General features: G+C 42.3%; 1 protein-coding gene across 1 annotated transcript in view; it reads right to left on the bottom strand.

Moving 5' to 3' along the window:
* Window positions 1-23,514, bottom strand: part of LOC117451728 (voltage-dependent T-type calcium channel subunit alpha-1H-like) — a 101,311-nt gene extending 77,797 nt beyond the window's left edge. Inside the window, exons 1-2 of the mRNA XM_071203896.1 lie at window positions 23,140-23,514; window positions 21,503-22,003 (exon numbers count right to left, since the gene is read on the bottom strand). Of these exons, the coding sequence (XP_071059997.1) occupies window positions 21,503-21,979 (477 nt within the window). The 5' untranslated portion in view covers window positions 21,980-22,003; window positions 23,140-23,514. The remainder of the gene's footprint in view (window positions 1-21,502; window positions 22,004-23,139) is intronic.
* Between the last annotated feature and the right edge of the window lie 1,842 nt (window positions 23,515-25,356).

Below are 25,356 nucleotides of genomic sequence, written 5' to 3'. Positions count from 1 at the left end.
CGATATCTTTTACAAGGGAGACCTGCCGATATATAAAGTTGCACACCACTCTATCCAATGGTTGTTGAGATATTTCAATCTGAACTAAAGTGAAGGGACTCAAATACTGTACAGCACTCAATAGAGTGAGAGTTGAACAACAATTGTCCAGTTCCTGGTAAGTTTGTCAAATAATCAATCTGTTCCCAAATGCAAATAGTCCTTAGTTCACAAAAAACCCATTGTCTCTAATTTAATTGAGTTTGACTTGAATTGAGGATGATAAAGATGCAATAACCCTTAACCCAACACTGTTAATAGTGTAAAGTATGATCAACATTTTAACCCAGAGAAACGACTTTATCTTTCATGTATGAGTATGGTATGGCAAGTGCATACTAAGCTCTTTAAGTTGCCTATGAGCAATGGAATGATACAAGTGCTATGAAAACACCATGTTTCCATAGTCACTAACCACACTTTCACTGTAGTCTCTCTGTAAAAGTTATTTCTGTCCCTGTATGCATTTGTCTCAATCCAACCATTCCTATTTCCAATCCGAGCCCAGGAAGACAGCGTCCTCTTCAGATAAGTGTGCACTTCAAATAAGTACAGACACGAAGCTAGGTGGGCTAGGATGAGTGTAAAATTAGCAGCTATCCACGCTGGGCGGTTAATGCCACATCCCCCCTCCCACAGCCCACATTGTGTTATCCATCTCAATGGGTTAGTATCACGTGCTTGAACAAAAGTTTTTGAGGTGGAGGTCATTTTCTACTTGCACAAAATCCCCAGCATACTAAAGTTATATCACCGCTCATTGCACACGGCTTTGTTTAAACATTCATATTGTGTAATTTGTTTCTCCCTCTCTCCTCCCTGCTGATATCTTTATGGCCGGATTTTTTCTCCCACTCTCAAATAGCTTTATGCTTTCTTGCCGCTTCACCTCCCTCTTTCTCTCTCTGCTATAACACAGGAAGCCGGGTGGACTCTAAACAGTAACACTCTCAGAAGTGTACGCACGCACACACACACACACACACACACACACACACACACACACACACACACACACACACACACACACACACACACACACACACACACACACACACACACACACACATTCTTAGGAGCTACTTCACCTGATAGTAATCATTCAGAAAAACATTGAATGCTTGTAAGTATATACACACACATTCTCTGACACACACTCACTCACACTGACACACACACACACACACACACACACACACACACACACACACACACACACACACACACACACACACACACACACACACACACACACACACACACACACACACACACACACACACACACACACACACACACACACACACACACACACACACCATAGCTCACCATGTAAGTTACCAAATTAGGGAATAATATGCAAGGTCGCACAATGTTCTGCTCTGTCACGACACACACACACACACACACACACACACACACACACACACACACACACACACACACACACACACACACACACACACACACACACACACACACACACACACACACACACACACACACACACACACACAGGTGGTGGAATTCTTCCAGAATACCAGACATATTTTGTTAACTGTTGATTCCTATCTGATTTATAAGTCAAGTGCAGCCTATTTATCTTGTTTTATATAACAGACTGCAGCTCTCTACAGTGTAGGAAGGGTAACATTAATACTGATACATTTATTTCTGATGATAGGATTGTCACACAGCTTACTAAAACTAGGCGTCTCCAATGGTAACACATATTTTATCAAAGAGCAACATCATTTGTACACCATTTACATGAGATGCTCCCTCAAATGGTGTTGCTGTATTTACGGCAGGTGTTCAGTGTAAGCCCAGACTCAGTAAGGACAGCTCGATGCCATTATCAAGTTCAAATAGTTTCAAATCCCAAGCGAGCCCTTTGAATCCCTTATCGAATCTGATTAGGTTAAGCTTGCTCCAGAAATTGAAATGACCAGGTTGATAATTCCTCTAGAGAATAGTTGCCACTGTTATTGTTGTTGAAAATCACTGTATACTCTGTGTAGTATGTGTACATGGAGTATCACTGACGTTGTTTGATTTTTTTACAGCTGCCAAAAGTTTGATTTCAGCCTTTTAGAGAATTAACGTTAATCAGCGACAGTAGATCTTGATCTCATCTTGCAGTCTTGCCATTGTAACCAGTAAAAGCAACAATCAGGGAAGGAAATAATAGGATTCCCTTTCATAATGAAAAAGGGAGCGGAGATAAAAGGACTGATACGAGTTATGTTCACCTCTCAATTTAACACATGTTGCCGTAACTCAACCCACAATGCATCAGCATGGGGAAATAAACTCAACAGTTCAGTAGAGTTTGTTGACAACAATGACCCACATCAAAGAATTACCAAAACATATTCTGTACTGATATGGACATGTCCAGCATTACCAGGAAGTTGAATTACACAAGAGTGATCTCCATCAGCTGCAAGGGGGCTGATCTGCAGCCGACAGCCACAAGGACAAAACTCTCTTTGAGGAATCAATACAGCGTGAACATCTTTGACTTTTCATATTTCTGACCTCTAATTGTCTCCGAGACGGCAAACACTGATTTTCTGTAATTGATTTCACTGCCCCTCACATCACTGATGGCTGTGACATTAGTTTTCTGTTCCCAGAGATGGGTGTGTTTTTCAGGACAGCACAGATGATAAATGACATTGTGTCTCGTTTTGTTTGCTTTTCAATTAAAGATCGGGCTTTTAAAGATTTTTGTCTGTGCGTGGACGATAACAGGCCAATATGGACTTCAGTTTCGCTGTCCTGAGCCGGGCTGACAGATGACACACACACCAGCACCGACACACATCCTCACACACACAATCACACACACATACACACACACATACATATACCCTCTCCCACACACACACACACACACACACACACACTCAGACGGCTGCACTCAGATCTGTTCGTTAGCACAGCATCTCGTTAAGTCTCTGCCGCTCAGCCAGCCAAAGGAGGCCCTGTCCAGCGTCCATCGCCATACCGACGCAAGGCCGCCAACCGGAACAAACCAGATCAGAGCTCAGTGTGTGGGAGTTCTGTCACACACACTCATGTTAGCACTCTTATGCCTGTAGCGCGCTATGGCACAGACACAAACTGGAACTGCTAGCAAACAGACACACACACACGGGGACACAAATGCAAACTACCACTCATGACAACTGTCCTCTGCCGCATTATGCATGAACACAACATCGGCAAGCTACTGCCGCTCTAAATGTATTTGTTTTTTTAAAGGTGAAACCCCAAATGGTTCTCCTAGCTAGGTTAATTGCAGGTTACACTGTCTGAATAATGCTTTTCCAGATGGTTTGGCATTTCACTCTGTCCAATGCGTCTCTCAATGGCTGATGGGAAACCGATGATGCCCAATTAGCTGTGTGCAAACTGTAGACTCTTACAATCCGAGGTCTAGTCATTCTACATTCTGCTTCCCACTGCGTGAGGTTTTACTTGGGGAATGCACCGTAATGGATGGAGAAAGAAACCCACACCATATTCGTTCCTTCCCGAGCCCACACAGCTCCAATGTTGAGTGAAGCACTCTCTGAATACACGGGGGTGCTTTAAAACTGCACCAAACTGAGTTTATCAGCCGGTTTTTAGTCACGTCTCCAGCTCTGAATGCCGTCATAGTGGGATTCCTCTCCTGTTTCCTTCACACCAGAGAGCGCCAGACATAAAAGAGTTCACAGCAAAATTGTGATATTTACCACTTGCATGAAATTGATTTTAAACCTCACTAAAGTTAAAAAATGATACAGAAACCTCAGCTTTATTGATCCCCAGCTGGGAATTAGGACGTGTAAGCTACCAATAGAGAAGCTTAGGTGTGAACAAAGGGAAAAGAGGTACTCAAACATATTAAAGAGCATGTCAGGGTCTCTGTGTGACAGCTTAATTTCCCTCAGGCTTCCAGCTAGGTTTTTATGGCTGCTATTGCTTATGTCAGCGACCTCTGACCTGCACATTTATCAAAGAACAGAGAGGCAGCGGTGAATACAGAAGTGATGACACAGCTACAGAAAAACATAATATAAAGATGTGCATAGTTCTCATCCACGCAGGAGGTTTTAGATCATAAATCGAAGCACACTCAGAATTATGGGATGTTTTGCCAAGAATCCTCGCCGACTCTCAAGTTTACTTTTGATATCTCTACAGCTAGACGTTCCTTTAATTATAAGTGTGACAATTATGATTATAGGTATTACACAGTCTACTGTGTAAATAAATAATCATTATGTACATTTCACCCAGAGACAAGGAGCGCTTGAAATCACATGACAGCTGTATGAAGCTGCGCAAACTAGCAGGGGTCGTCAGAAAATAAACGTATAGAGCTGTTTCACCGCAAGGCTCTGCACCCCACCTCGCCCTGATCAAAGAGCTTTAAGTAGATTCAAATATCATGTGGAAACACACCATTGTATGGTTCCTACCATTCTAAGTTATCAAAATAATAGTCGTAACTGTAGATGGGTAGTTTGACTGAGTGATTTAGCATAAGTTAACTAAAACCTGAATACATGCAGTGCATCTTCAAACCATATTTGTTTCCCCGCTGTTGAAAAGATATGCGTGAAAGTGTTATGCAATGTTGTTCCTCAAATTGATCTATTTTATAAGTGCAGCATTATGAGCGCTCTGCTGACAGTTGGCTCTATTGTCGGTGAAGCAGCGTTTTGTTCTGTGACGTATGGCTCTTCCCTCTCCAGACAAGTATATAACTGCACCATTATATAGCCACTTCAGCTAAATTCAGGCTGTTTAACACGCAGCAGACCTCCTGCACTTCAGCTGGGTCAGCTGCTTCATGTTGCCCTCATATCTCACACACATGTGTGTCTAGGAAAATGCAGTGTGTGTGTGTGTGTGTGTGTGTGTGTGTGTGTGTGTGTGTGTGTGTGTGTGTGTGTGTGTGTGTGTGTGTATGTGTGTGTGTGTGTGTGTGTGTGTGTGTGTGTGTGTGTGTGTGTGTGTGTGTGTGTGTGTGTGTGTGTGTGTGTGTGTGTGTGTGTGTGTGTGTGTGTGTGTGTGTGTGTGTGTGTGTGTGTGTGTGTGTGTGTGTGTGGTGCCGTTTCCATTTGTGTTTTGAACTGTGATAATAGATGTCCATTAGAAGGTAGACAGAGAACCAGCGTTCCTTCATTACAGACTAATGGACGTTAAACAGCAGTGTTGTACACACACACACACACACACACACACACACACACACACACACACACACACACACACACACACACACACACACACACACACACACACACACACACACACACACACACACACACACACACACACACAGAGCAGCAAACAACAACAGTTTTTGATAAGGCTGCATCCTCTAAGAGATAATTAATGATCATTTGCGCTGTCTGTGGAAGATGAATCCGTCTGCAGTGAGCCATTGCCTGTATGTGTGTCTGTGTGTGTGCGTAACCTTTATGAGATAGACAAACAATGCAAAGTTCAATCAAGACAACAATAAATCATTTACAGGGAGAGCAGTTAATTTATTTAGTTGAATCGAACTGTCTTCCTTCTGGTTCAAAACAGATTCAACATTTACCTTTGAATAAACTGTGGCTATATTTCAGTCAGTGCTTCACTCAAAGCATCGTAGCAAGGATTAGTCTTCGAGCAGATGTGTACTTAAATTCCTTCACATGCAATCCTTTTACTGTTTTAATAGGAAGTAGACATTCAAACTGGCAAAGCCATGCACTGAGTTGAATTTAAAAAGCATTTAACAAAGGATGAGACAAGGGCTGTGTCTGAAATCTCTTCCTGTTCACTAATTGTGTAAATGTATCTACATTAAAGGTGGGGTAAGTACGTTTGAGAAACCGGCTCGAGATCGCGAGAATTTGAAAATACACAACCGGAGAAAATATGCCACTTCCTTATAGAGCCCCTCCTCCAACACACACGAACGCGCACATGACCAATGAGGGCACGAGAGAAGTTTGTACCCCGATGGGAGGCTGACAGGCAGGTAGGTTGTACGTAGGTTGTACTTTTTACAGTATTACGGCTTCTACAGATGACATTTTTGTATGGATTTTTTGTCAAAGCACTTAAGATATTCATTGCTATCGGGATGTTAAGAGCATTCCATGGAATATAACAAAAAGTGTATCTCGAGCTGGTTTCTGAAACTACCCTACCTTTAAAGGACCCTCACAAATGAAATGAAACAATGGAAAGATACCAGTAGTGCCCATGAATTAAATGCCAACAATCCCACATTCATACCAGTTCCCTCCTGAAATCTAACAATGTTAAGGCCTGCACTTTTACATTAGCAGCATGATTCCCCATTTTGACAGTTTGATTAACATCCGGGTCAGCGTGTAGAACGTTGACACTGAAGCCAGTCAGCTGTAATGGCCCAACTGAAGCCTCGACTGAAAGAGGGATTATAACTTTTTACATTTGAATATTGTACCCTCGTGAACTCTCTCCTCGTGTGACTCTGTTCACGCTGCAGCTCAAAAGGAGCAGAGAGTCCCTGCAGTGTTTTATAAGACCAGAGTAAGAGAAATTGGGAGCATGACATGTCTTTGCTTTGATTCAATCGAGCGTCCAAACAAGCAGATGTGACGTCTTCTTGGTTCACTGTCAGTTCAATTTGGTGTGGGTTATACACTCCAACGCATAGGAAGGAAGTCAACCAAAGAAACATCTGATATGAGCAGCAGTCTAGGATTGAGCATGGCCGCTATAAACTTAGCCCTCCATCTTTTTCTTCGTTTTATGGGGTTATGGTGGGTGCTGAGGTTATTTATAAGGGAGTTCAGCCTCTCAAAGCGACCCGATTAGAAAGCCACTGCTCTGTGATGCAATAAACATCTTATTGCCTTTTTAGCTACTGCAAAAGCGGCTAAATCCTTTGATGTGTTACTTTCGGTGTATAACATATACAGTGTGTACATCTCACACACACACACTGAAATACACACTACTTTACCCCTTATTTCCCCTACCCACACATGCTCTCTCTATATAGCACTCATAAATAATAGAGTTATTGACTCAGCACATGAACATGGACACTCTCACACATCTAAACCAACCCCCTCCCCAATTCTCTAATGCGCAGCGGTGCCATTCTGTTGCCTAGTAACCAGGTAGAGTTCTTAGTAAGAGGCTTATTCTACGAGAGAATCCCACCGTCCTGGACTTCTGCCTCTACCTCGCCTCTCTAACACAGACACACTCAAATGTTAACGTAAACGTGTGCTGCATGAGGCTGCTTCCAACAAACTCCGCACATCCACTTTACATTTACCCGCCAATTATGTTCACCGACAACCTTCGATCATCGTAGAACTAGGCTGCTGTGAACTCTTTTCTCCACACATCACTTCCACACACTAATGCACACTGTCCATCGCTCTCTCTCTCTCTCTCTCTCTCTCTCTCTCTCTCTCTCTCTCTCTCTCTTTAAGACACACACACACACACACTAGACAAAGCAGAGACATGTGCTACAGAGTGGAGAGAGGAAGAGAAAAGGAGAGGAGAGGCTGCAGTTTGTACGTCTCTACGGAGATGCAGTATCACGCTGTATCCATTATACATTGTCCGGCAGCGGCTCAGTCAGTAGGGGACTGTGAGCCGTAGGGTCGCCGGTTCAAGTCCCCGACCAGACCTAAATATGGAGTGTGGACTGCTACTTGGAGAGGTCGCAGTTCACCTCCTGCCCTGCCGTGGTGCCCTTGAGCAAGGCACCGGACACCCCCCCCCACTCTCATTGCTCCCCGGGCGCTGTACAATAGCTGCCCACTGCTCCTAGTACTAGACTCTGGGATGTGTTAAAAGCAGAGAGCACATTTCACTGTGTGTGCTATGTGCTCTGCATGTGTGACCAATTCTATTCTACTGCTGTAAAAGCATCTCTTATCTATTATACTCACACACAAACACACACACATGGAAGGACAATTAACAAGTGAGAAGCCACACATTTGGCAAAAGATGCAGCCTTAGAAATACACGTTTACTCCTCGTATTTAATATTACAGTAAAAGCATAACATAACTATAAAGTGCTTGATAACTGAATTAGACCGTACACCTTTTCGAACATTAAAGCATGTAAACATTTCACAGTACGTAGAGTATTATTAGTTCATAGATATTCCTTTTTTTGCTTTGCAGCGTATTCAGGTGACATCATTTGCGGCAAAAGTAGAAACTGTGGCCGTTCGTGCTTACTTAGTACTGAAGGAGGTCTGTGCCTAAACAAAGTTACATACACATGCTAAAACATTGCAGTGATGTGATCTCGATCTCTCTTTCTCACTCACACTGTGCATTGCCATGACAACGTAGTGCTATGCTGATGGGTTTCCCAGATATTTTATTTATGCATCCCTCTCTGCATTACTCTTTCATACTACTGCACACACGGATGTGCATCCTCATACGTGAGCGCATCCATGCATGCACTCCCAACCATTTCCTAACATAGGTACACCCTCAATAACTAGCTGGTTCGATCATCGTCTGTAAGTGTTTGTCTGTGGGAAATAATGTGCATCTGTGCTTATGCAGAATGGGGCCTCCGAAACATTAGTGTGTGATAAAAAGCTGTCCATACAAAGTAGGCCATTACAAATGGTCGAGCTCTCTCTCTCTCTTTTTATTAGTATGTGTGATTTCCTGTCATTCCAACCATCTATCAGACAGTAATGTGATCAGCGGCAAGACGAGGGCTGCTGTGTTATTCATGTGGAGCTTGACTCTGGGAGAACAGCGGGAACACAAAGACACACATGCAGGACAAACACACACCCAAACAACAACAAAAAGCTCGTTAGTTACGGCAGTTACTGGAAATGCAACAGGGCAATCTGACCTAAAAACATAACTGAATACTAAGCAATCGTAAAGATGTTACATAAGGAAGAAGCAAGGATCTGATGATAATCTGACGCGGGCCAATGCACGCTCCCTGAGGAACCCCCGCTCGACCTCACCCTCCCAGCTCCGCCACTATAAATATAAATACATGACCACCTTTTCTTGGGATATTTGTCACGCCTTGAGGATCCTAAAGGGTGTAAGTGTGTGTGTGTGGTTGGTCACTGTGGCCACTTCATATTTCAACTATACCTGCTTGATCTCCGACTCTACGGCCCTAATTTATCACCAGAGTAAATCCACTGCTCAGTGATCTCTACTCGCCTTCAGATCTATCCCTTGACCTCCAGAACATCTCGTACAAACACACACACAGTCGTGCCTCGTAAATCAATACAGCCTGGGAGTCGGCCAATGCAAAATACTGAGACACTGACAGTAATGATGAGAGAAAGAAAAACACCCCGCCAATTAATTTCCGCGAGTGGTCTCATTATCAAATAAAAAGACCCCTTTAGTCTAGTGCGAGTGAGTGCAAATGCATATTTCATACTGCAGTACGGTGAAAAAAAGTGCCTTGGTGCATTTGCACTCAAGACTTGCGCACGTTTGAAGCAGCAAGAAGAGACAAAGGAGGAGAAAGAGAAACAAAGAAAAGAGCACACATTATTCAGCAGCAGCTTTTTTGGAGAGCGGGGAGGGTGGGGTGAGAGAGTTGCTGTGTTTTGAGGACGAGGAAGCCGCTGCATCTTCACTGCAGCAACCGTCAACTAGAAAGAAAGGGCCGGAGAAAGTACAGAGGTGTCCGCTCATCACTCACACACGTGATTGGCTGAACACTTTGTCCAACAGTCGGACCGGAGCAAAGTACACACGGCTCGCAGAACAGATTGGATTCAAATTATCAATGTCTGTCCCTTTCAGTTCCCGCCTTGTGCTGCTCTGCTCTTTCATCATCTCCTCTCTCGGTCCCGGTTCTCACATTTATCTCTTTCATCACATTTTTTTCCCTTTTCTCTTGTCTCGACTTTAAGCTCCCATTTTTCTAACATCCTGCTATTGTACTCCCTTTTCTCTCTCTTAAACCTCACCTGTCTGTTTCTATCCACAACTTCATTTGTTTCCACCATTTCTTCAGTGTCATCCATCCATCTGTGTCTCTCCGTCTCCTCTCCAAAATGTTTGCCCTGTGTCTGATTTCCCACCACCTGCTACCCTCACTCACAAACACTTGCATCCTGTCATTTATCTGAGTCTCATGTGAAAGAAACGGACATATTTCTAGTATGGATTTCCATAATGAGAGACAGGGCAGGTTTTGGATGATGAAAACACAGCAAACACTACACCATCATCAACATGATGCGTAGCCATGGCAACAACTGCCAAAAAGCCCTCCCACAGTAAAGGAGTGCCAATCAGCTAGGCATTGCCACGTGACTGACAGCTCTCTGACAGAGAGACACAGACTGGGCAGGCAGTCTGCTGTGTTTATCCTTCTTCTCTATACTATAAATCAATTCCCATCTGCCTTCACTGTTTTGGTTTGATATCACACATCGGAATAAAATGTTGGACAAGAGCGGAGACGTACAGTGAAAAGGCGGAGAAGCTATTCATGGATTGTCTGATAGTATCAGGGTACTGGCAGGTGAAAAGAAACGTCTGGCGGCAGCGTGTGTCACAGAGGTAGCACTCGTCTGTCTGCAGCTCTCCGACGGCGTAGAGACACGCAGTGTGTAGGGAATTAGACATTCAGAACTCTAGCGGCAAAAGCAAACAAAACAAAAAACAAACTCAAACTGCTGCTGAGGCACCAGGTAGCTCCATTGTCCTCCATTTTCACAGTTTAATTTGTTCTCTCCCTTTAACAATCAAACAGTAGGCTACAAAGAAACATGGCTTTAACATCCTCTCTTGATCTTGTAAAAAAAGATATGCCTCTCCTGGGACTAACCACTCCACCTGTCTCTAATAAATAGCCAAATCCCCAAGTGCCTGAAGCTGCCTTCAAAACAAAACCTAACTTAACTAAAATAATAACACTAATATGACACTTAAATGTTCCATACAAAGAAGAGATGAAATAATACAAAAGAATGATAGCCAAAAAACTGATAGAATAGGTTACATAAATAGATGTCTGTATGTATAGGCATAGTTAAACACCCATAGAGAGGCGAAGTCCCTCCCTTTCCGGGGGACCTCCATGGGACATTATTTAGGAAAAAGTATGTATTGAAGTCAATGGAGAGAGAAAGATTATCTTTCGAACCCGTTTGAATTGTGCCACAAATTACACATATGATGTTTGTCAATTTAAAAGATAATTTTGCAAGTCAATTTGTTTTAAATGCGTCGTAAAACTGTGAAGTAACACATTTTTTTTGTGAACCACTCAATGAACTACATCTCTGGTCTCCCACACGTCACCAACACCAAGATGGCCGTCACGTTGGCACATTTCACTTCTTTCTTTCAGAATGAGGCGAAAAGTATTAAAAGAGGTGAAAATCACTACAAGTCTGGGCATGTTGAGAACTCGTTAGTCGGTTCCGTAAGAGCCAGCATGCGGGACCGGCTTTACAAGGTGTCGGTGAGTAATGTGTAACGTTAATGACATCACTTACGCGACTCTGGGACTTGTAGTCTTTCTAGTTGCGTATTTTTCATGACATGGAAATGATTTTTTAAGATTGACAAACATCATAAGTGTAATTCGTGGCACAATTCAAACGGATCGAAAGATAATCTTTCTCTCTCCATTGACTTCAATACATAATTTTTTCCGAAATAAGGTCCCATGGGGCGGAAGTAGATGGGCGTGACTTCGCCACTCTATACAACTCAAGGGCAGAAGTTACTTGTTTTACTGTTTTGAAACAGCAGGGGGATGTTCAAGAACTCGATTGACTAACCCTTAACAGATTAACCCTCTGACCCTGAACACCAGTAGCTTCACTCAGATTTACCTTTAACCTTTGACCAATCAGATTCATCAGTATGTTCTGATGAACCACAACCTTTGGCTGGCAGGACGCTTTATGAAGCACGCTGATGATGAGGTAATGTCTTCCTACGCATCCCACTGTAGTTATGGCCACAATGTTTTCTCTTAATCAGAACCAGAACTTATTTTAGAATACAATATGTATTTGAAAGTAAAAATGTGCAATAATTTAAAAACTAAAATATTTATAATAACAGCTAGGTGCTCGGTGTTTCTTTCAGACCTTTATGCTAAGCTAACTAGCTACTAGCAGCAGCTTTCAGAGAGGGGTATCAATCTTCTTGTGTCGAACCACAGCAAATGTCGATCTTAATTTAACAGCCACAAGCTTTCGGCACCTACACACCAAGTTGGAGACACACACACTCTGGAGTGCTTTGTAGAGTCATCCACTCAGAGCCTGAGGCAGGAGAGGGTCACTGCATAAACACATGCTCAGTGTGGGAATGCACACACACATGCATCTGTCGAGTACACACATACACACTGTACTCCCTGCGTTTACGCACATGAAAGTCAGTGCTATTAGTTCCAGATCATTTTGAGAGTCTGTAAACAATGAGCCTGAGGATAAACAAAGATCCTACTGTACTGGAAGTAATCCAACAACACACACACCTTACTGTATATCATGCGCACATATGCACAAAGCTTGCCCGTTTTTGAGTTTTGGTAACAAAAGAATGCTTTTTTGATAACTTAGCATAATCAAAATCATATCTTAGACATGTCTTCCACAAACCCTTTGTTTCGTTTAACAAAAACTAACAGCTGAATGACAATGGTTCCCACATGAAAGCCTGTTATTGGCAAAACAAAAAACTGTCATAAGTAAATTATGTGTTTGAACAAGCATTCACCTCCAGCTGTACTAATTGACAGTTGGCATTCAACTGTGCTGCGGTTAAAAGAACAGGCCGTTGTAAATTGCACCGTAAAGTGGATTTTCAGATGAATTATATTTTGAAAGCTACGCATAACTTGCAGGTCTTAAATGAAGCTCAGCTGTTTCCACCATGTTGTTTTTTTTGTGACTTTACATGGAATTACAAATGCATGTAGTTTTGCATTTTAATAATTTACAGTTGTTACAATTGTTTTAATATTTTTGTAATATCACTGCCATGTCTGATGCATGGCATTTGAGTGATAACATGTCATTGCTGAAAGTTTCCTCCTTCAATAACGGAACACAGACTCACAGATGAACACACACACACACACACACACACACACACACACACACACACACACACACACACACACACACACACACACACACACACACACACACACACACACACACACACACACACACACACACACACACACACACACACACACACACTGTGAGGAATGTGCAGGGATTTCCAAAACGTTATACGTCAGAGAGACAGGATCCCTCTGTCTGTGCAGTGATACACACCTCATGACCTCCAATTTGCTGTAATCCTGAGCACAGGCCAAATGTATTGGGTCATCAAACACACACACACACACACACACACACACACACACACACACACACACACACACACACACAAATACCTTTGCATTTCAAAGTACACACACACAGCTCAATATCAAGAGAGCGAAACCAGCACTGAGACTGAAAAAGATGGAGAGATGCAAAGAAGCCTATCTGGGTGTGTTGGAAAACACACACACACACACACACACACACACACACACACACACACACACACACACACACACACACACACACACACACACACACACACACACACACACACACACACACACACACACACACACACACATTACAGAATGCCAGTCTGAGTGGCAGCGAAAGAAGGACAACCTGCTGTCATCAAGGCTAAATCTCTTTATCCCTCACACGGCTGCGAAGAAATCATTTTAACTCACACACACACACACACACACACACACACACACACACACACACACACACACACACACAAACACACAGTACAAACACATGGAATGAGACCTTAGAATTGACATCTCTGTGGGAGTTGGAGGAAGGGGACCATTCAAACGTTATGCCCCGGAGACAGAGTTTATTAGGGGCCATTTTATCACTGCTGTTCCCCCCGCAGCAAACAGTCAGGCCTCTTATCATCCGAAACACTCATCCAGGCTATGTTTTAATGAGATTCTTCATGCTGGAGATTCTAACTTTGAATGTTTACCCCCCCCCCCCCTCCCAGTCGGCTTTATTCTCTCTCCAATTGTACACAGCTGGCTCAATGCGCCATAACCTGGAATAGACAAATAGGTGTTTGATTGTTTTAAATGGGGTCCCTCACAATGTTTTCCTGCTTAAATTAGGTGGAATGAATTGATCCAAACTCTTCATCTGAAGGTGAATATCATTAACAAGTGCCTCTAATCACAAAAAGGTTGTTCTCTGTATGTGTGGTAAATATAAAAAAATAAAAATGTGTCCATAGCCCGGCTCCATCTGTATCCATTTAGGAACGAAAAGCAAGAGTGGCTCTCACCGTGTTTAGAGTATAGGATGACTAATAGAGACCGATAGCATGATGAATCCACTTGTCTGTAATGGATTAACCTTGTCTGGCCCCCAGAATCTGATCCAATCACTGTGTATCAAATTATTACCATCTAACCAGTGACACCTTACAATCAGTGATAGTGTCGCAGGCGGTGTTAGTGCTGAACAAGTCGATGCAGGTGTAATTGACTGCACTACATTATCTACTGGAGAGATTCCTGCTTGGGATACTCTTAAAGGAGCGCACACAGCCGGTTTCAGGACTATGGCTGCATCTCACTTCGGTTAAATGGAATCCTTCCTTTCCCTGCGTTTAGTCGGAAGCATGGAGAGACGCAAGGAAACTACGAGAAGCAGGGAAATGAGTTTTAATAGCAATGGGACGTCCTTTCCTCCGGGGCGTCACGTGAAGCGACGTCCGTTTGTGATGACTCCGCACAGCTGATCGTCTGACAGCAGCCAGCTCTGTCCCCGTTGCCTCTGTTAGTACAGATATGACATAAACATTTGTATCATCTGTCGTAGACCCAAATAAATAAAAGAAGAACTCATTTTCGAAAAAGATAAACGTCTTTCTTAAAATTTATAAATGAACAAGTTTGATTAATATTGATTAGAGTGCACAATAGAAATAAAATAATTGAAAGAAGAAAAAGAGATATGTTATTTATCAAAACCCAGTTAGATTAACATTCATTGGTTTGTTTGGATATGTAGCAAATTAACATTTTAAATAGAACTTAATGACTGAATGGAAATGACAATAAATGAAAATGTAAAATTAAAAAAGCGATCATGAAAATGCTTCCAATAAATGAATAAAAAGATTTTTGTCCACTTTGTTGTTCAGATATATCACATATTTGTAACTAAATTATATATTAATTGAAACAAAACACAGTATAAACTGAGGAGGGACTCCCGTGAGGTTCATGTGTTTTCTTCACTCTGCTGTTAAACTGCTCTCATGTCAAGAAGCATCAGATCAGTGCATGTGCTGCATCAACCAATCAGTGAGCGATACACAGCAAGGGGGCGGGGCGAGTTTCTGAGGATTTCACCGGAGGATGGTCTGGTGGTTCCTCGATTATCGCTCCTCCGTTATCGCTCCTCGATTCTCGGTCCTCCGGCACAAATAAGGCCACTGGGACGCTACTCAAGATGGCGCAGACAAATCAACTTCCAGTGAGACAGAGACCGAGGAGCGAGGAAATTAAAAATAACCGAAGTGAGACGCAGCCTAGGGCTGTCAAATTTATCAAAATTGTTTGGAAATCGCAACACAGCCTCCTGCAATGTCTTAAAGGAATGGTATGCTCATGACACTCATTTTTTAAAAATTATCATCCGATAAAACAGACCAGTCTCTGCCAGTCTCTCTCTTTTTTTTTTTAATCCGATGACATTATCAGTGATTTTAAACTGATTATATACCGAAATAACATCAACACTGTGGGCGCCGCCATTTCCCGGACGTGACGTAATCCATGCGTTTGGTTTTCGAAGACACGTTGATCTCCATGTTATTTACTGTAGTTTCTCTCTTCAAATATGCCTCACTGTATCGCGAAATATTGCCATAATTCGGATAGGAACAATCCACGGAATGCTTAGTTCCATCTGTTGCCAAAAGGTAAGCGTAAGAAGTACATTCAGAGGCAGTGGCTAGCGAAATGTGGCCGGCCCGAACCGAGAGATTTACAGGCTCATGTATGCAGCGAACATTTCACATTTCCGGACGACTACTCTGAGAGTATGATCAAACATAACATGGGATTTAAAGAACAACCATTACTCAATGGAGATGCAGTACCATCGGTCTTTCTGGTGTCATCACCGACCAGGACACCAGTTCGGCCAGTTGAGAAATCGCCCTCTGCAAGTGTGAAGCGACGGAGGAGCAGAAGTAGTGCTCGGAGTAAGAATAAGGTATGTTATAGCGCATTTCCATTGCAGCGGCTAGCCCCGTTTTAACGTCCAGGCCAGGACAGTTTTTGGTGGCCTTTCCACATAGCGTAGTACCGGCTAGTGTGTATTTCCCCCCAGTTTTTCCGGCCCCATAAAATCGTGATTCTATGGCCAGGGACAACGAAGCTGAGTATGCTAAACTAGAGAGGGAATCGCTAGCAAGGGTGGTACTACATGCATACATATAGTATCTTATATCATCTTCCCATTATACACACATACATTTCCAAACATTTGGACTACCTATGTTGCAAATGTATTATCTTTTCAATTTACACACGGCATCTATTGCACGTCTGTCCGTCCTGGGAGAGGGATCCCTCCTCTGTTGCTCTCCCTGAGGTTTCTCCCATGTTCCCTTTAAACTGTGGGTTTTCTTCGGAAGTTTTTCCTTGTACGATGTGAGGGTCTAAGGACAGTGGGTGTCGTATTGTCATACTGATATGTATGGCTGAATTCCCCCATCCAATCTCTTGACATTGGTCAAAACTTGTTCCTCTGCTGACGAGTCCGAACTGAAATACCCCACCATGTTTCCGTGTGTTGACAAAGTGAACGCATGGATGACGTCACGACCATCACGTGACTACTGAAAATGGCAAACATGGCGGCGGCCAGACGGAATATACAGGTCTTGATAAAAAAGAGCTATAAAATCATTATTTACCGGAGAATATCGCTGATTTCTTCAGGGTATGGTTTAAACATAACGTTTCACTAAATACTGAAGTTTTGATTAATTATCTAATGAGTGGACCATTCCTTTAATGGTCCCCTATTATACTGTTTTTCATCAATATATTATAGGTCTCAGTTATATAAAAAACATGTCTCAGAAATGTTTGGCTCCAAATACCAAACAGGTCGTTGCAGCATTACCCATAATCCCCTCTGTTTTAGCCCTGTTTCAAAAGTGCTGATTCTCTGTCTGTTACTTTAGATGAAAATAAAGAGCCCCTCCCCACGCCCCTCTGAGAGAGATTTGGTTAACAAGAACTCAATGGTGCTCTAGGAGGAGATTCAGGTGATAAGGTGTGGGGGGGGTTACCTTGGTTGCTGATTGGCTAATGGTTACAGAAGACAAAAAATCGTAATGACATCATAAAGTGGACAAAATCTGATCAGCTCATTTTCAGACAGGTTTTTATATAAATGGATCAGGACAAAAAGAGAGAGAATCTTTTTTCCTGAAACTTCCAGAATCTCTTTACACAGAGGGGACACATGTTGATGTAGAAAAGACATGAACAAGTGGATTTTGCATAATTGGTCCTCTTTAAATCGCAACTGGTGCAATATTTGTTAAGAGTATGGCGAATTTGGTGAACAAATGAATTAATTGTTTCAGTTTTAAGATCTTCACAAAAATGAAGGGCACACCACCAAGTCAAACATTATGTGTATATCCTTCATGAGATTTGGATAACGCATGTTCAAAACCCAGAGGGACTGAGACTACATTTTCATTTGATAAAAGTTACTTTCAAGAACCTTTCCGCAAACACCAACTCAACTCATTGTTTTTCCGCCCTACACTTTCAAAGATTGAAACCTTGTTCCCAGACCCTTTCTTGCTAGTTAATGTTTGAAAACCTATGATGTATAAAAAAATCTAACATCCAAGAGGAGCAAAGATGTCTTCAACACTAAAAAAGGGTCACTATTCAGCAACTAACGACCTTGAACACATCTAGGTATCTAAACAAACATGGACCCTCAAAAACGTTGGGAAATATTTTGGCTCTAATTTGAAAGTGGTCATCTGTCTTTAAGCCTTTTTTAAAGTGAGCAGCAATACAAAGAATCTATGAAAGTCTCATCTTGATATTGTGTGGAATGGCGGCAGAGTCAAAAGCAAAGCAGTAAATAAAACAATCAATAGCTCGCTGCTGTAATCAGCTTGCACACAGATGCATTTTCCTTAAATGTTTATGTGCATGACAAGAGAACAGGCCAGTGGATCAATGATGATGAGCATAATAAACATAATAAAGGATAAACGCTGTAATTGTATGCAACTATTGAGCTGTTTTTTTGTCACATGTTCAAAAAATCTAGATTAGTCATGCTAGGAATCTCAATTTTACATAAAACAACCCTAACTCTTTGAGCGTTTAATATCATGTTAGCATAATGTATGGCAATAAAAACCTACTTTATCTCTTTGTCTCTCCAAACGCACAATTCAACCTATGTCTGCATACCTTTTGTGTGGATGAGTGGCAGAGAATTTACGCTTGGAATAATATTTACATAGCCCACTGTGGACCACCAACTCTGCAATGCTTACACAGTGGGTCCCGCACACACACTCACACACTCGCAGTGCACGGAGGAACAAAAACACCGAGAGCTGTCCAGTCAAATCAGCTCAACCCGGTTCAAGTTTAAACAATAATGCAATGTGGAGCATGTGTGTGTGTCATGTATTAGCCATGCTGTCTTGGAACAAACAGTCCTACAGTCGCTGTCACCAAACAACAATCAGCAGTACATCAGAAATATGATCAGGACTATACGTCAGGCAGGATGTGCTATTAGGAACTTACTTCAGCAGCCACAGAGCTTTGAACAAAAACAGACATCATGTAATGCAACATTAACATCTGCCAAAACAGCCTGGACCTTAGTTTTAATTGTCTCTGCTCTACTCTCAAATAATGTGAAAAACCGGTTCAAAAACAGCAATAACAGTATTCTCCTAGCTTTGAAATATCTAAACACACCTTCAGTCCTTGTGTCAGCACCAGCATAAGAGGAAATAGGCTTGGCCAGAATCCCAGCCATTAAAGGAAACAGCCAACAAGATGTGCACTTGTGGGATTTCCAAAATGCCTGCGCAGGTCTGCCAATTCTATTTTCTTTTCTCACCAATTTAAGACGCAACTGCTCAAACTGCAGGGGTATCCACCATTAACCACACCAAGCAGCGATATGCGAGAGAGAATAACATGCCTTTCATCCCCGTGACTTGGTACTTGAGCGTCAGTACGGATACTTTGATATTGATCCCCAAAGGGAAATTCCCTAGGAGTGTGTTGTGGTAGCCGGCCGCAAAACAGAGACCTTATAGATGCTTTGTATCGCTCAGGGACACCTGATGGAGTAGAGGATGTATGGTAGTGTGCGTCCAAGTGTGCCAGTTTTGAGAAGGTCTGTATAACTATTAGGACTTTCCTCAAGGCCTCAAATCAAACCTTAAATACACCAAACTATCAACACATTAAATGTCAGGTTACACATCCAGGAGACTTCTATTCAATCTGTGAAAACAGATGTATAATGGTTCAGTAGGGAATACTTTGATAACTCATTGGTGAGGTTCAGGCTTCAAACGTATAACAGAACACATACCTTTTACAAGGGGCATGGAGATAGAAAGATAAGGGTAATAACAGACAGGAAAGGTGAAGTAAAAAACACAATTGGTCTATGATCAATTACTATTTCCCCATTGGGGGTTGCATGGGGCGTGGCAGAACATGATGACTGAGATGCTATTTTCATATTGGAGATGCAGATATTAATAATGCTATCCTGATATAAATGGCAGTTCACCCAAGCCACGTAGCACTTATTCCCAGAGTCCTGAAGGAGAGTTGGAAAAACACACATTTACCAATTTGGAACGATCGACGTTGGTTCGACCCACGTCCAACTGTCAATTTGAATCCACAACTCCGTTTCCTTGAGCAGATTTCCAGCTCTGTGCTCATAAAACATCCACACGTGTATCTAAAGGTGTGTCTACCTATCTACGGTATCTACCTCAAACACCTTGTCAAGATCCTCCTCCAAAAGATGCACCCTTACAACTCCCAGCTGCCACTTCTAAAAACATCATGCAGTCCTGGTGCAGTCACTCAACAGATATAGCCTGCAAGCATCCTGAAGACAAAGCAAAGGTCTGAGGAAGAAGATGTTATAATTGTTTTTGTTATACTTGGCACCCTGCAGATTTGACTCCAGGTACAAAGGAATGTACTCAGGAAATAAATATGACGCAGGTCCTCGTTTCGTTTTTTTACACCGCCCACTTTGCTGCATCAGGATTGAAAGAATATTGCAGTGGTTCATCTTCAAATTATTTTCATAGAGCTTAGATTTGGATGCACATTCTGTTCTTTTGCCCCGGTGTGTTAAAACATCCCACAGATGAAAATTATGCAGGCGGGATGTGCAGCTGAGGGATAATAGACACTCAAACAGACATAAAAAGCTGATTTAACTTGGAATATTTCGACATTCTTATTATAAAATGAATGATTTATGGCACAAATGGCAGCCAGAAAATGTGAGAGAGGGATACTGTCAGCTCAAAGATAGTATTTCATCTGCACACGGTGATTAATAAAAGGGGGATTTCAAACACATTGGCCGAATAACTTTGAATCATCTTTGAAATGTATCCCAAAACAACTTGAGTGATGCTATCAAGCACTTTAAATCCCCAATGAAGATAAACCAAGGTAAACTATAACAACAAGGATGAAAGTCAAACCAGAAACATTGCTTAGTAAAATGTACGACAGCTGAAAAGATATACATAATGAGTACAAATATGTTACTAAATGTGACTGTACTTTTCAAAGTTCTGTCAATGGCCTCTGGAAACACTTTCTTTTGTACCAATGTGGTTTGACCAAGTCAATGGCTAAATCACCGGAATTATCCGCCATACAGAGAAGCACTATCAGTACACAAGTCTAAAATATAAACCATCCAAATCTCAAGCCAGCGCAGGAGAGAAACTCAGAGCATTGACTTTCCCAATGAAGACAAGCTCAAGACAACTGCAAGAAGAAAGACCATTCATAGAGCCACACAACACTGCTCATCTCATAGGCCCAAACAATGGCAGAGATTCATCCATACTGATTGGACAAATGAGCAGATGGATTCCACCAGTGTGGCGCCTGCTGCTGGTGATTGTTTAGTCTCGTGGGAACACATAGAAAGGCTTGCAACAGCATCATGTTTGCACTTAAAAGCATGTGAATCACATACCTCGTATTCAAGGGAAATGTGTCAGCTTGGCAATGCTCACACATTGGGGAGTGAGGACATATTTGGTCTTACCAGGCGTCGGACAGATTTAGGTTTCCAGCATGTGAAAGGATATGGGTTACAGACGACACGAAGACACCAGTTGCGAGGCCTTGTTGTTTGCTTTAGACAGAGGAAGGCCACGGGGGCCAGGACGGGGTACGGCTGCACTTCCTCCTCCTCGGAGACACAGTCTGGATCTCGAATAGGAGTCCTAATGCGAACTCCCAATCTTGGTCCAACTTCCAGCTCCGGTTCCTGGTCCTCCTGCACCTCAGGACTCCATTCCGCTCCATCGCCACGACCTGTCCGACTCCTCCTCGTATCCACCTCCTCCTCGTCCTCCTCTTGCTCATCGTGGCCTCCTCCGGGGTCAGCATCATGACCAGGGGGGTCGTTCCTGTAGGCCGAAGGTATGGCGAGCCTCACCTCCTCCTGAACCCCCTCCCGCACCTGCCCCTCCGGGCTCTCTGCGAACTGAAAGCGCACTCTCCCCTCGCCATCAGTCATGATAGAGCATCAGGCAGAGCCACTCTGAAGAGGGGGTCAGAGGGAGAGGGGTTAGATAGAGGTGGGCAGTGGGAGGGGTGGAAAGAAGGACAACAATGTGATGAGACAGGGAGAGACGGAGAATAGGAAAGAACATTTGCAGAAATGCAGAGAAACAGTGACGGAAAAAAGAAGGAGGGTGGAAGAGAGAGATCAACTTAGCAAAGAGAAATTGGAGGCGCATAATGAGCCAAATAAACACTCTCATTTCTCCTTTAATCCCTCAGCGGCAAAAGTACTTGCGTCCAATAACTCGACACACAGATTATCAATATTGGTTAACTAACCTTTTGAAGCTTTTCATAAGCTTTCATATCAAACATCTCTCCAGGCTTTTTCTTAAAATGAACTAGCTGAGATAGAAAATACAACACTATGATTCTTTTTTTAGAACATCTAATAAATATTGTCTGATTATATAAACAATTAATAAATACAGTAAACTGAGCGTTCAGCAACAAAGATCTGCTGTTTCAGTGCCAACATAGTTAGAAACACATTTATGTATCCATAGCAATAAAGTAATAAACTGTCAATGCATAATTATATTGTGATATAATGGGAATACTGGGGATCTGTTTTCCCTCTCCCTCGCTCTTCCTGTTGCTATGTGATTGAACAGATGGACCGCTCTGTCTCTGGTCTACCGGAGGTTTTTAGCCCACACCACGCAATGGTGGGCAGGGAATGCGCAAAAAGAAAAAAAAACACAATAAATGCCACACTAATCCTGATTATTATAATAAGTACAATAACATCGAGCAGGAAACATTAGTCACCATAATCCAGCTAACAGACTTTTATCTTTTACGGTTTTATTTATTTATTTTTTAATGGGCTTTGTTGTCCATTGTTTGCCGTTATGAGAGAGAAGCGCATCTGAGGCTTGAGGCAGGGAGTGTATGACAAAAAGGAGGGAACATGTGAAACATGCAGTAATTAGGATAGCTGTTGAAAAGTACTTACGCGTTTCAAATGGTGTCAAAGGAAATGAAAAGAGAATGGAGCGCCCATCACCTGTGTTTTTGTTTTTTCGCCATTAAAAAGTGGACTCAATCCTGGACTCGATGGCAATTAAAACATTAAAAGGTAAAGAGGAAAAGTTTATGATTTAAAAATACCTTATCGAGACGGAATCGGAAGTTCCCATAAGCATGATCCGTGACTTTCCGTGTTTCTAGCGCACCCAGCCTTTCCCAGCAACCCGGAGCTTCCCTTTCCTTTCTTTCTTTCCTCTCTGCAAATCTCCTCACTTCTTTTGCTTTTCACAGATCAAAAAGGTAATCCGAAAGACGTTGTAAAAAAGAAAAAGAAAAATCACTGGAAGTAATGAAAGAATCACTTGAAGCGGTCTTCATTTGCTATCCACATCCATGCAGCCATCCATCCGTCCATCCTCGCCGAGGTGTTGTTTTACGCAGCGTGGAGCGGAGATGCGCGCCAGGGTCGAGCCGTGCTGAAGCTCCGTGGATGATCTGACACAGAGAAACTTGGCCCAGGACACGGGAGTCCTGACACGTGACGTGGACGGCCCGTCTATAGGAACGTAACGCACAGTAGGAGACACACACGCGCGAAAAAAAAGCCAGGAAGAGCCAAGCCGGGCGCGCACGCCCCGCTGTGTTTCATGCATCACCATGCAGTCAGCAGAAGATAATGGAGATGGAATGAAACATGTATTAGCCCATACCCTCTGTGGGAGTATGCCACAGAAACACAAGGAAACGTCATTATTATTATTATTATTATTATTTTATGTTATTATTTATTCTATTATGTTCTTGAATTTGTAGCCATAGGCGACTAAGTGCTTCTGTATGAAAAACTCTACTGTATACAAACAGGGAGTTAAGAGAGATCAATTGTGTCTATATTTTTTCAGTAAAAAAAAAGAAGTGTATAGATCTTTAGCCTTTATTTCCCCTGAGGTTAATTCATGTCTGTTGGGTTGAGCAGATTGTATTTCGGGATTTCCACTACACTTTGGGGTGCTGCAAACAGTGGGTAAAACAATAAAAGAGAAACTGGGTAAAACAATAAAAGAGAAACTGGGCTGCAAGATGATATTGAGCAGTGGCCATATTTGTAATTGCAGGACACATGACGCCAAATGAACTCAATACATAACTCATACACTCACAATTACTCTTATGACCAATTCAATAACGATAAAAGTCTCAAAGAGCCATATTACAACATTTTTTGTTTTGGGGACAACTGTATGTTTTATGATATCTGATTTAGGCCATAACATCGGTGCCAGATCAGCCTTTTTTGAAAAAATATCCAATTTGATTTTGAAAAGCTGAACCAAATATCCCTTGTTAGTGGACAAGAGTAGCTCATGATACTCAACAGTCAGCAGGAAGTCACGTTGCTTAGCACGAAAAATACGTCATCGGATGTAAAATACACAAACGCTTGTAAAACGTGTGTGTGCGGTGAGCAGTGTAAATTAGCCATCTTGGAACTTGCCACCTGTGTTTTCTGTCCGTTTCATCATGCTGAAAAAAACTGAATGAAAACACGATGCCAACATTGGGAAAACACAGTATTTGCACACACAATTTATATTTTCTGCAGTTAACATGTTAAGCGTCAAGGTTTAGTACCTTTTGTTGCGTCTGTCAATTCTTTATAGGCGTTCTGATCTTTACAATTAATTTAAACTCCCATGCTGCCTGAATGATTGATCACGAGATACACTATATTTAATGAAGAGTGTTTCAGAGAGAGGCTGAAAATCAAAGATTGAAGAAGGCAGGGTGTTGAGCGGACATTTATGCTGGGGTAGAGTTTAATGCTGTAGATTTAGGATCCTAGGAGCATATGCTGACTTAAACACCATAACAAGAACCTGGCAGAAACTGGGCAGCAATAGATGTTAGGATAGGGAGGATGAAAGGGCTCCACTTTTGAATTGAATCCCACAGAGTTCATATGACAGATTTTTGGGAGATTTGGGCAGGGCAACAAAGTCAGAAAAGTCATCCATGTGTTCCTGGTGGATCGCTTACTCTGGCACTCAGGAAAAAAACAATAAAACTTGGTTTAACTACCAGTGCTGCTTTTGTTCCCTCTGGAGAGGGAGCAGATGTCACTGCGCAGAACAAATGCAAGCCTAGTCTTTAGGACGGAAGTAATGAAAACACTGGTCAGTCTGAGTTTTTAATCTATCATACAAAAAACCCAGTACAATTGACTTAATATAGCTTCATCTGTGAGCACAGCTGATGTGTTGGTGTGTGTGTTTTCATAAGGTCTTGAAATGGTATGAAAAGGACGTGACATCACATGTTGGTTGCAATATGTGCCGTTAAAAAGAGAGTTAGAAAGCC

The sequence above is a fragment of the Pseudochaenichthys georgianus genome, chromosome 8 (genome assembly GCF_902827115.2).
Source record: "Pseudochaenichthys georgianus chromosome 8, fPseGeo1.2, whole genome shotgun sequence".
Taxonomy (NCBI): Eukaryota; Metazoa; Chordata; class Actinopteri; order Perciformes; family Channichthyidae; genus Pseudochaenichthys; species Pseudochaenichthys georgianus.
This window is presented reverse-complemented; position numbering and strand designations above follow the sequence as displayed.